The 13,766-nt window shown below is 38.5% G+C and overlaps 1 protein-coding gene across 10 annotated transcripts in view; it reads right to left on the bottom strand.

The window, feature by feature from the left end:
- The window catches only part of DLG2 (discs large MAGUK scaffold protein 2), a 2,065,329-nt gene that overhangs the window by 548,839 nt on the left and 1,502,724 nt on the right, over positions 1–13,766 (bottom strand). For all 10 annotated transcript variants that reach the window (XM_047691101.1, XM_047691090.1, XM_047691092.1 and 7 more), the window contains one exon: positions 4,064–4,233. In XM_047691101.1, the coding sequence (XP_047547057.1) occupies positions 4,064–4,233 (170 nt within the window). The remainder of the gene's footprint in view (positions 1–4,063; positions 4,234–13,766) is intronic.

The raw sequence follows: 13,766 nt of genomic DNA, 5'->3' as shown, positions 1-13,766 counted from the left end.
TATCTAGATATTTTCTACTTTAGGGCCTTCATACACACATGCTTTTACTTCTGTCTGGATGCTCTTCTCTACCTTTATCTAGCTTACTTCTATTTTTCTTTTTCTTTCAAGGTTTAGCTTAAGTGGCACTTCCTTAAAGAAGTCTTCTTTGACTCTCTATTTGATTGGCCACTTTATAATCTTTTATGCTCATTCTAGCTAGCATGTTTCCCAATATAATCATGGATATTTTCTTTTTTTTTTTTAAATTAATTTTTAATTTTTTCAGCATAACAGTATTCATTATTTTTGCACCACACCCAGTGCTCCATGCAATCCGTGCCCTCTACAATACCCACCACCTGGTGTCCCCAACCTCCCACCCCTCACCCCTTCAAAATTCTCAGATCGTTTTTCAGAGTCCATAGTCTCTCATGGTTCACCTCCCCTTCCAATTTCCCTCAACTCCCTTCTCCTCTCCATCTCTCATGGGTATTTTCTACATTAGGCTAATATCTCCTTGAGCAAGAACTATTTCTACTTTTACCATGAATCTCCATTGTCAGCCTCTGTGCCAGGAACATAATAAATACTTAATATTCCTTGAATCATTGAAGGACTAAATTGATGAAGACATCCAGTTAGCTCTGTATTGCACGCGCATAATCGAGGTTAGTTAGCCCAGTTGGCTAGAGAGTTGATGGACTATAGAGAATGCCCACATCCTCAACAAAGGGTCCATAAGGACCTGTGAGCACATGCTAAAATTTTAAATATTCTGGAGCATTTTGGCTTTCCTGGTCAAGATGAATCATGACACATATTCCATCACAGAGCTGATTTCATTTTGCCTTGCATTAAAGTTAGTTGACTTTATGTCTTTCTTGCCCATGAGAACTTTCTGATTCTTCCATCAGAATCACATCTGAATTATCTTTATCCCCCCGGGTGCATGACAGTTTCCACAGTAGGAGCTAAACATTGGTAGAAATTTATTTAATTTTTTAAAAGACTTTATTTATTTACTTACTTGTTTGTTTGTTTGTTTTCCAGAGAACGAGAAAGCAAGAGAGCACAAGCAGGGGGAGCTGCAGGCAGAGGGAGAAGCACGATCCCCGCTGAGCAAAGAGCCCTATGTGGGACTTGATTCCAGGACCCCGGGATCATGACCTGAGCTGAAGGCAGATGCTTACCTGATTGAGCCACCCAGGCATCCCAAGAAATTTATTTTAAATATCTTGCCATTCAAAAACTATGAATTAAGAGGTGCTAAGTAAAGTTAATATTGTAAGGTACCGTCATATTTAGTGCGGAATCTAATTTAATTATTCAACTTACTAATTCAGCACTTCCCATGTTTAAGGCACTGGGAAATGCATTAGGAATTTAAACAATAACTAACACCTTTTCTTTCCTTGTGTGTCAATAAACTTATGGAAAAACAAATCCCCATCAGTGACCTTTGGATGGTGACAGTATAAAAATGTATGATTGACTCAATGTAATCCCAACAGGACTAACAGGCCCACACCCTCTTTAGGGATATGGCAGTTCCCTGCTTCCTGGGAGGTGAGGTTAAGTTCTAATAATGTCCTAGGTCTTCATGCTTCAGTAAACCAACGCTATCAGTCGTCTGCCGTGTACTTTTGGGTTACTGCCAGGGTTTTCTTGTTGGATTACACTCACCTGTCCCCACTTCCCCCTTTTTATGTCCTATGGCAATTCCTGTCCTACCCTCTGCTCAAAGGAGACAACAGTTCAGACTGAAATAAACCAGCCAGATGGGACCCTGGCATCAAAGATCCCCCAAAACTGTTCCTGCTAAAATTAAGGAGTTTTGGCTATGGATTCACAAGAACCTTGAGGTGCTCTGTTGAGCAGCTAGAGGTCAGTGAGCTAGCTAGTGACTCAGCTAGCAGGAGGCCTGCTAATAGATGCTAATGCTTTGCTGAGTGCTTCAAACTGGTGTTCGCTTTAGGGTGGTGCTGAGTAATCACCATTAATTGAACTGTAGAAATACCTGCTTGCTATTTGTTTTTTTTTTTTTTTTTTTAAAGATTTTATTTGTTTATTTGACAGAGAGAGATCACAAGTAGACAGAGAGTCAGGCAGAGAGAGAGAGAGAGGGAAGCAGGCTCCCTGCTGAGCAGAGAGCCCGATGCGGGACTCAATCCCAGGACCCTGAGATCATGACCTGAGCTGAAGGCAGCGGCTTAACCCACTGAGCCACCCAGGCGCCCCCCTGCTTGCTATTTGTAAATAGCATATATTTTTCATAGAAATCGTGTGATGCTCAAATTGTTTATCTTTAGATCACCTTACAAATAGGGTTTTAGTAAATGTGAAAAGGTTAGAAAGTCCTTCCTTTCATACTACCAGACATTGTGGTATGCAAATGCTTTACTTCTTTTTTTTTTTTCCTCCAGATTTAATTATGTGATTTTAATCCATTTGAATTTAGCTCACGGGGCATCTTTGTATATATTCATTACATAACCAAGCAATTGTAGCAAAGTTTGAAGCTATTTGTAGTAAAACATACTACAAATAACATGTACATACAGGTAATACTCGTTTGGAAGTCAATTAGGGCCAGCCACTGTTCTAATTAGTTTAGTGAATTGGCTCATCTAATCCTCACATTTCTAGGGGCAACTACTATTATTATCTGCATTTTTAGATGAGAAAATTAAGGCTCAGAGAGGTTAAGCAATTTGCTCAAGGTCAAATGGCTAGTATGCTGCAGAGGTAGCACTTCAGCTCTGGAGGCTACACTTTTAACCAGCAAGATTTAGTTAAATGTTTAATTTTCATAAACCCTGTGGGACAGATACTGCCATTATGATCCCCATTTAATAATGAGGGGATTGGTCCAACCAATATCACTCTGCTGGTAAGTGGCTGAATCAGGATTTTAAACTCAGTCCTGTCTGACTCCTGGGTCTGAGGTCTTAAATATCAGCCACTACAGCCTTCTACAGAAGGCAGTGTCCTTACTTCCTTTTAAATCCCATCTAGCATTAGAGATTAAGTAGATTTTAAGGGAAAGAGAAATGATTTACTCAAATAATACAGTAACTATCTGGTCATAATCTTCTAAAAATATTTGAAAAACTGTTAAGCCAATTATTGGATTTTTCTTAAAATATTTGAAATACTTTTAAGCTAATATTAAATGTCATCATTCTGAAGAGTACAGCCCAAATGACTGTCCTTAAAAATTAGTGTAATAATTCATCTCACTGTTCGTGTGACTCCCCAGAGTAACTGTAATTACTCAAGAGATCTGTGAGCATTTAGGGGTGTCTGGGTGGCTCAGTGCGTTAAGTCTCTGCCTTTAGCTCAGGTTATGATCTCTGGGTCCTGGGATTGAGCCGCATAAGGGGCTCTCTGCTCGGCAGGGAGCCTGCTTCCCCTTCTCTCCTCGCCTGCCTCTCTGTCTACTTGTGGTCTCTCTCCCTTTGTCAAATAAATACATAAAATCTTAAAAAAAAAAAGAGAGAGAGATTTGCATTTAGAAAAAATAAAATTTAGAAAAAATAATTTTTTCCTATTCTATTTTTTCTATTTTGACTATAGCAAATATAAAATATTATGTGGTACTTGTTGGGTGTAACACATGAAAGTATTACAAATCAAAACAAATCACAACAGTATTATAAAAACATACAATAACTGTTATTTTGAAATAGACTAGTTTAATTATTATCATTCATATTACTGTTTTACTAGATGAGGAGTCACCATTTAGATCTTAAAAATGAGAAGGAATGTATGTGCCAGCCAAGTCACAATGATACAGTAAAATTAAAAATTTATAGAAAATGCCAATGGTTTATAAAAACACTGCTTATAAGGACATTCCTGTATAAATCTGTCCTTTTCTTTCTGTGAGTTCCTATTTAGAGTATTGATTTCCTTGACCTCTGTAAAACCACTACTGCACCATTTCGGATCTCTAGGTGAGGACTGAATGGCAGAAACTAAGAGAAGAGAGTACGCTGTCGGTGGATTATGGCATATCCATTTTGGCCAAATGGTTTGTCACAGGTGTCTCGTTGTGAGTCATTTATGGTTTTATTACCTTTAGGTCCTTTGAACAGTTTGATCTCCACAACAGTCTCCAGAATGGGTCGTCTTCTGCGCACATACAGGCGAACGATAGACCCCGCTTCTTTGAGAGCTTCCACGGCTTTACTGTGGGAAACCTCTGACACGTCGACCTCATTCACCCGCAAGATACAATCATTGACCCTGGAAGACAGGGAAAGAAGAAAAAGTGAGGGTGGCTGGGAAGATTTCTTAAAGTATATTATCATTGTTAGTGAACCTGAAGAAGTGAGGAAGCAAAGAGTACAAGCAATTTTAAAATGTTTCTATTTGGAAGAAGCAATTCAAACGAAAGAAACCTTGAACTCCCCAGCCTTCCCAGGCTTTCCAAATGGACTTGCACTACCGGTCAGGCCCCTCTGGCACTTGGGTTCCCTGGGATAGGAAGCGTGTGGTACACGCTGTGAGTTCGGAGGACTGCACATTTTGAGGCCGCTGTCAGTTACATCATTTTTTTTTAAAGGTTTTATTTATTTATTTGTCAGAGAGAGAGAGAGAAAACACAACCAGAGGGCATGGGAGGCAGAGGGAGAAGCAGGATCCCTGCTGAGCAGGAAGCCCGATGTGGGACTTGATCCTAGGACCCTAGGATCATGACCTGAGCCCAAGGCAGCCACTCAACTGACTGAGCCACCTACGCATCCCATATTTCAATTGTTTCTAACTGGTTTGACTGAGGGTTATGATTGCAGTGGTTCTCAGGACTTACTATGGATTATACAGACATCACAAATGTAACCTTATAGATGAATTTTCTTAAATTTTTAATTTGCTACTTATAAAGGTAATATATGGTCATTTTAGAAAATCTGAAAAATGTAACCATGCAGAAAGAAGAAAAAATATACATGACCTAATCATCTAAAATAAATGTGTTAGCTTTCTGGTAAACTGTCTTCCCGTATTTTGTTTTGTTTTGTTTTCCCTTTCCCCCTCAAATTCATATCACAATACTACAGATATTGAAGTTCAGATTTCACAAAGTTCAAAGAAAATTTCAGGTAATCTTTGGCTTAGGTATTTACTTTGAAAACCAAGAATTATGGTAACATAATTTTTGACATTTTCTCTTCAGGAGGGATCATCTGACTTTTCTATAAAACTGTCCAGGTAATATATATTTATGTAGCCATAGACTTCAAATCTCTTTTATGTTCATGATAATTAGTAAAAACTTTAATAATAGTTAAATGTATGAAACTTGAGACTAGAAAGATTTCCTTCCTTTACTTTGAATATGCACTCTAATATTGCCCATCTCAGTTTAGTATGTTGCTCAGAGTAAGAAATAAGGGGCTACCCTTGCTTGACTTCCTCATCCCACTACCACATGTTTGTCTCTACCTGCAGTCTATCCGCAATCTGTCCACATTTCTTAATCTGCACTGCTACCATCCTGGTTGACGTCAACGTCCTCTCCCACCTGGATTATTTCTACAGCCTTCTACCTACTCGCCCTGGACCCTCTCTTGTCAACGTTTAATTCATTTTCCACACAGTGGACAGGGTAAAGTGGACATGATTGGTTGCTTTTTCATCTTCCATTCCCCATTTCCTTCTTCCCAATAGTGCCTGACTTGCTCAGGACAATCACTCCTTACAATGAATGAAATAATAAGTCTAAGTTCAATGACCAGGCCTTCCATTTCCTAAGTTGGTAAACACTGATAATTAGCTTCTTAGCCTCTGTGTTCGCATCTATAAATAGATACAATACTAACATCAACAATAAAGACTTATGGGGAAGATTAAATGAGATAATGTACATATAAATCTTTAGCAAGGAGTCTGGTATGTATTAAGCACCTAATAAATGGTAGCAGTGAAAAATTTTTTATTTATAATTTTAACTATTAGATCCTTTCCATAATCTTGTGAATAAGTCATTATCCACATTATAGAAATGAGAATTGTTTCAAGTGATCAAGTTCTTTGTCTAAAGCTGTCAGAAATTTGGGTAGAAATTGGATATGATCTTCCAGTCATATTATTTCCAATCATATATCCAATTGGATAGGTCTTAAAATTTCCAAAGTTGGGCACTCTCAGAGATCACATACATCTAAATGTTGCAAACAGTTTCACATACATGTACACATCAATTCAAACTTATAACATGGTAGTGAAAATATTATACAAAAAGTATAGGAAGAATTTTTCTATCATTTTTTCCCCCATAACTTCTCTATACCTGTTTGGGGAGCTTAGTTATAGACACTCTTGTCTCAATGAGAACCCTGATTAGGTTCAAGTTTCTGAATTTCTGAATTTCACATATTAAGATTCAATGATGTCATTTCATCATAACACATGCTATGGCTTTATTAGGTTTACACATACACTTCCTCTCTGAATGACCAAAGGGGGGGAAAAAAAAAAAACAAACCATGGAAAATTACCAATTAAAATAGTTTTGAAAATGTAGGCAACATGGGTGCCAGCCGCCCTGCAGCAGCTGGTCCTTTGAGAGTGGGTAATTTTGTCATCTCATGATAATGCAAACACATAGTGTTTACTGTCGCCCTATGCTCAGAATATTAATCATATCTTAAAACACTGCTTTCCATCGAAGGGAGTGGCTGACATTTAAAAAAAAATTCTGGATGCTGTATCTAGTCAAACTGTACTAAATTTTTCCTTTTGTATACAGTGGAATCCTTAATTGTCAATTGCAGGGGTGAGGACATCACAGCCTAAATCATGTTTTTTTCCTGAACATGTGGAGGAAATAGGCAACTTCAGCGCAGTGAAAAGAGCACTGGAATAGCCTTCAGGACACTTGGACTGGAGTCCCAGCTGCGTGACCACGGTCAAGTCACTTTATCTCTTTGAATCTCACTCCCCCATGAAAAGAGAGTAAATGTGCCCAGAGTTCATGAGAGGAGTAAGCAGACAGGCAATGCATCTGGGTGTGTGTGTGTGGACTATAGAGTACAGTACATACGAGAGCTTTAGCTTTTGATCAAAGATGAGTCAAAGATGCTGTGCTCAAGGACGAACTGGAAGGTGAACAGGATGGAAATGGAAAATTTAAGAGGGCTGGCTATGTGCCGTATCAGTCTAGCCACTTCATTTATTCACTGGCGCTTAACACCCCCCCCCCACCATTTCTGAAACACTGATTCTCATTCTACAGATGATGAAATTTACTGACAAGGTCACAGTGGTGTTGAGGGCAGGGACATGATTCCAGCCTGACTTGGTCTTTTTCTAAAGCCTATGCTGATACAGAGTTCCTCAGAACGGATCATTTTAAATTTAAAAAAAAAAAAAGAAAGGGAGAGGGAGAGGGAGAGAGAGATGAGGGGCAGAGTTTATATATTCTAATTCTCAAATATAGAGGAAAGAATATCAAGCTGAAGTAGGGCACTCACTTGAAATAGCATCTGGCTAGAGGGTCATAGTTATTTTCTTAGTTATTTAAAATTAATTTGCTTTCAGTACTAGTAGATAACCTTTGTGAGTAAAGTCACCACCACATTCATTTTGAAACATATAAATATGTCACTAGCTTCTGACTCAAGTAATACTATGTCCCAATAAAAAGTACAGCCTTTATCACATTCTTGATATGTATTAGAAATTCATTTATATAAACATCTCCTCCTCTAGCCATGCAACTAAGTTGATGGTTTCATTTTCCAGTGCTTGCTGTTTCAAATATAAGTCTACAATATTCATTTTGTGAAATGGAACTATCCAAGAGATTAAAAGCCTAATTTAAATCTTTTTCTTGTCTCATTATCTTCAGAATTCTGTTTTTATCCTTACAGAAAATGTCTCAGAAATAAAAAGGACATTTTATCATTAACATGTCAACAGAATCACACCTAAATTTTGCATTAAACAAGTAAGTATTATGGAACATGATATAGTATCACTGAAAAGTCAAATAATACCTGACAAATTATTTGTTCCACTTTGAAGACACAATTTAAAAGAACAAGTAATATATACTCTTGCATAGGTATTAAAGTATTTTCTGTTGGAAAATAAACTTTGTGATTTTCTACATTTTTTAAAGCGTTGATTCACTATAAATGAGCACCAAATGCTGGTGTTACAACGGAAACATTCCTGTTCATTATGCATTTAAAATAACTGAAAGGAAAGATAACAAAGTTTCAGCTCTAGTTCTTTGTGGACACAGAGATTGCAGGAGTTTTAAAAAGCATATTTTTGCTTTTGGGTTTCATGCCAGGTCCTAAAATGGGAATATATCAGAGCCGAGAATCTAAGAACATAGGCCTGGGAGCCCTGGCACAGCCCCATCCACATGGAATGTTGGCCCCCCTCTAGAACTTAAGAGCAGTGTGGCTTGGGATAACTCACATGACATCCCACAGTCTCAGTTTCTTCATCTGGAAACAGGGAAAAGATTGCTGCATGGATCAGATGGGATAATGTATGTGAAGTCCTCAGTATAGCGCCAGACAATGGTAAAACATTGTAGTTATGAAAAAGGGGTAAGTGATTTGCCTAAGAAAGATAAGAAGTAACTATAGAAAGAAGATACAGTAAGGAGACAAAGGAAGAGCGCTACAATCAGGATACTGAAAGGGTTTCTGACATCTTCCATGAGAAAGAGAGGAAGAAATGAGATAAATGGGGTTTGGAGGAAGAAAAATATAAAAAGAGGGCTTTCAGTAGGTCTTATTTGATGATGAGATTAATGTAATTCCCCTTTAATTTTACCCTCTGCTGCAGAGCAGGGAGACTGATATGGAACTAGATCCCAGGACCTGGGGATCATGATTCGAGTTGAAGGCAGATGCTTAACTGACTGAGCCACCCAAATGCCCAAACAACAAAAATTTCTAACAAATATAGACAGACTTTGTGATCAGTGCTTAATTGATCACATGCATTATTTCCTTTAGCTATATCCTATTTTCTTTCTAATACTTAAGTTCGTCTTGTCTTCTGGGAAGTCATCCTCACCTCAACTGCCTTGTCCCATGTCCCACTGCAAGGAAGTCAGTGGGTAATATTAATAGGGTTAGCAGATTTAGCAAATAAAAAGTTTAAAATATCAAGCTAAATTTGGCTTTCAAATAAAACACTAATAATAGGGGTGCCTGGGTGGCTTGGTCAGTTAAGCATCTGCCTTTGGTTCAGGTCATGATCCCAGGGTCCTCAGATCGAGTCCCACATCAGGCTCCTTGCTCCTTGCAGGGGGCCTGTTTCTCCTTCTGCCTGCTGCTCTCTCTGCTTGGGCTCTGTCTCTTTCTCTGATAAATAAATAAATAAATAAATAAATAAATAAATAAAATCTTTAAAGAAACACTAATAATAATTCAGAAAAACAAACACTTTTCTTAGTATAACTATATTCTATAATATGTCTGAGACATACTAAATGTACTTGTGTTTGTCTTATATTCAAATTTCAGTGGGTCTCTTATACTTCTAAAAATACAGCATTTATAAAAGACCTGAACTATACTTATATTATGCTTATGGATATGCTTATATATTTTGCAACAGAAACTGAAACACAAAGAGGTTTATAATGACAGTAAGTTATGTCTACGTAGTCTTAAATCTCATGCACTCTACTATTCACATTTCTCCGGTTAAAAATAATTTTGAGACTTATTTAAGGGCCAATCCCAACTACTGAGTAGCCATCAATGGGGTCAAGGATCATACTGGCCGACAGTAAAGCCAAGGCAAATAACAAATTCTAGATCAAGGGCTATTAAACTTTAGCATGCGCTAGTTACTTGGAGAGCTCGGTAAACCACAGATTGCTGGGCTCCACTCTGAGTCTGTGATTCAGTAGGTCCGGGGCAGGAGAGAGGGCTTACATTTCTAACAAATTTCTAGGTAATGTCGGCCATGCTGGTCTGGGACCATACTCTGAAAACCATTGTGCTATGTATTGAAGAGTCACTCACTTGGCTCATATATGGTTCATTCTAAAACGAACAGGAATACTCAATCTTATGTAGATCAAATTGATGGTGATAAAAGTCCTGAGCTGACTCTAGAGCCAGTTCCCTGAGTGTTACAGCTTTTCATTATCATGAAGTCTCTAAATGCATTTGGACCAGGAGACCTGGGCTGCTACAATGTGTGAGACTGTGCAATATGTAAGCCATTTTCCAGCACTCATTTCCTGTCTGTCGCTCTTTTCCTGACTCTTTCCCTTTAGCAAAGACCGAGCGGTGGCCACTTCATTCTACACTTTTAAAAATAGGGCTTCATCTTGTGTCTCTAATTCTGGGTAAGAGTAACTCGGGTTTATGATCCATAGAAGCCATCCCCTACAGTGAATGTACTGTTTCTCTGTATTTGCCACTTCATTTCCCTTATATAAAATTTTTGCAGGATTCTCTGCAGCTGTCATCTGGGAAAGATCACAGCTTTCCACAATGGGGGAAGAAATTGGCTATTTCAGCATCAGTGATTGGTCTTTCGGCACTTTCCCAGAAAATCAGGGAGGCCAGCAGCAAATCTTGAGCCAGGTACTTAGTGGGTAAACATGGAAAAGAGGCATGAAATGGTAATCTCAAAGGGAAAAGATCATAGGACTGGGAATTACTTAGCCCATTCAGATGAATACTCTTTCTGCAGACGGAATTGCATGTCAGTTTCATGAATGGAGATCCTGGTACCTCCCATCTGGGTCAGTGCAGTAGCTTCCTAGCTGGTTTTCCTGACTGCCAGGTTAAGTCGCCCCCCTCCACTCCATCCAGACACACAAGTCCAGCTTAGGCTTCTGAAAGCAACTCTATCGTCATTTCCTCTCCCTCAACATTCATCAAGAGTTACTTAACCCATATAAAAACTGTTTATCTTTGCATTACCAATGTCTGGCACGAGGCTGTCACTTACAAATGAATAAACATCACTGAAGAGACTCTAAATCTGACCCCTCTCAAGCCCCTGTTCTAGCTAATTCATATCATCATTGTCCTGAGAAGATAACGAGCTCATTCCCATCTCTTCATTTTATTTCATGGTGACTTGCAAAGCCCTAATCAAGAGCAGCCTCATTCCAGGACATGTTCATAATCCATAGCTTCATAAACTATTTCCTAATCAATCAAATCCCCATTGCGCCTAATGCGTAAAGTATAAATACATGGTAGATTCTCACCAAAAAGCTATAGATAGACTCGGTGCCCCCACAGAACCTAAAAGTGAGTATACACATTAAGAAATGCATTTAAGAATGTTGAATTTGATTTCTTGTTTTTCTCTATGCAAACCTGTTCCAATCCCAGAAGCTGATAGGAATCAACATAATATGAACTTCATAATTATACGTCTTCTCATTCTAATTAAATATGACTTAATGATATTGAAAATTTCAGTGAAAAGTTGAGAACCACAAGGAATGTGGTATTCTGGGAAGAATACTGAGTTATAACCAGATGTGAATTCTAATCCTGGTTCTGCCCCTTTCCAGTTAAATAGGTCATTATTTAACAACCCCCAATGTTAAGTTGGATTCAGGGATGTTAAATTCTCTTCTGGCTCTGGTGTTCTATAAATCTAAGTTCAAGGTCAGCTTATACTGGCATCTATCTCTGTATGAAAATCTGGAGTGCATCTCAAATGGAGAGGAATGCCAAATATCCTCATCTCTTCCCAATGAACAACTCTCTCCATTATTTTTTATTCTCTCTCAAGGTAAATTATTCCATCACCCAAAGTGGAAAGTGCTTCTTTCTCAACCACACATCCAAGCTGTCACTTTTTGTTTGTTTGTTTAAGGTCTTCCCTTTATCTTCACTTACCCTATCTAAGATCTGGCTTTTATTATTAATCACCTGGATTCTGGGGGTGGGGATCAACCTCTTGCCAGTCTTCATGTCAGCTTTGCTCTCTATAATCCATTTTCAGTTTATTGTCAGGATGGTATTATTAAAAACACACCTGATTCCTTTATTCTTCTATTTAATAGTCTTTTAATTGCTCTCCACTGCCTACAGATTTTCAAGGATTTTGAAAAATCCAAGAAGCTCTTTCTTCAAATGAAATCCTTCTCAGAAGCCATATAGTGTATAATTGTATAAAACAAAAGCAGAGTTTCTGTAATTTCTGCATTGGGGAGGGAATGGTGTCACAGTGCAGCTTGGTGGAAGGCCCTCATTTGTGACTTCTCAGAGGGCTCCAAGGAATCCAGAAAGAGGGCATGGCATATGACTGAGCTAGAGAGTACTGAAAGAAATCCAAGGCAAGCCCTCTCTCCAAGCTAAATGCCCTGGTGCTGACCTGGGTCTGATGAAGTGGGTATCTTTTTCTAATTGATGTAAAGGCTTTCTATAGGCCAGTGCCTACTCACAGGGCTCTGTGGGACATAAACTGAATCCTTTTTGGATAAAGCTCACATACCTTTACATAATAAACAGGTCTTTCTATTATCTGGTTGTGATTCACCTCCTCAGCCCTGTCTCTTGCTACGTCATTAACAGTTTCTTCAAACATCATTCAAGTTCATAGTCTAGGACTGTCCCTCTGCCTGAATAACCACCTCCAGCCTCTACATTTGTCTAAGAACCTTACCCATCCTTTAAGACTAATGCCAATTCTGAAGTAGCTTTATGATTCAACAGGGAAAATAGAAAAACAAACTACTACATTTCAGTATTTTAAGTGCTATGGAGAGAGCAATATAGGATACAGGGTAACAAGAAGAAGTTGGCGAGATGAATAGAGAGAGAAGTGTTCCTGGGATAGCTTAGGGCCAGTGAAGTGAGGACCACAGACCAAGTCTTCCAGGCCTTGTAAAGCCTGCTGAGGAATTGGAGTTGAACCTACAGGCAGTAGAAAGCTATTGTAGTGCTTAGCTAGAATAGTGCTTTAGAAAAAAAAAAAAGGAGTAATAATCTCTCTAGGTAGGATATAGAGATAGGGAGAATTGCTTAGATTTCGGAGGTGGAGTTAGGGTAGAAGAAAGCAAGGATTGTTGCTGGAGGCTATTGTATAATCTGATAAAAAGACTTGTTAGCCTGGGTTAAACCAGTGGCAGAGGCAATTAGATAGAAGGGAAGTGATGATTAGAGGGCTAATTTGAACCTACTAGATATGCTGATGGATATCTAGTAAGGCAGGTAAGGAAGAAGAGGAAATGTTTTGTTTAAACTTTTATCTCTGCCTATGAATCATGAGTCACATGAGAGAAATTCTATCTTAAATGCACTTTTTGTATCTTCAGTGTCTAGTATCACGCCTTGCACAGCAGGCAGCGAATATATGTTTGATTAATAAATGAATGAATTTTAAAAGTAGGGAAGTTAGTCGATGACATCTTTGCTGCCAGTATCCATGTTTTCCTCATGCTCTCCAGTGACCTTGCCCCATGAGAATGCTATGACTTATGTCATCTTGTTTCTCTTCTATAAATAGAATCAGCTCAAATGAAATCACTGGAAGAAACAAGCTATTATTCACAACTCTGTTTGCATTGGAAAAAAGAAAAAAAGAATTCTGGGAAGAGGCCAAGGTCTAAACAAATAAAAAGAGCAAGTAATCACAATGATAAGATCTCAAATATTAGTTGAGAAATGTAATATATCTGATATGCACAAAGATGCACGTTCAACCAACATTTACTGATCTTCTGTTACATAGTGCCAGGTGCTGTGTGGGCACAAAGATACAGTGGTGAATGAGAAAGGTACAGATGGCCCCTGATATGGGGGTGGAGAGGAGGAGATTGACAA

The sequence above is a fragment of the Lutra lutra genome, chromosome 10 (assembly GCF_902655055.1).
Source record: "Lutra lutra chromosome 10, mLutLut1.2, whole genome shotgun sequence".
In the NCBI taxonomy this organism is placed as follows: domain Eukaryota; kingdom Metazoa; phylum Chordata; class Mammalia; order Carnivora; family Mustelidae; genus Lutra; species Lutra lutra.
Note: the sequence above shows the minus strand (reverse complement) of the source record. Positions and strands in the feature narration are given on the sequence as shown.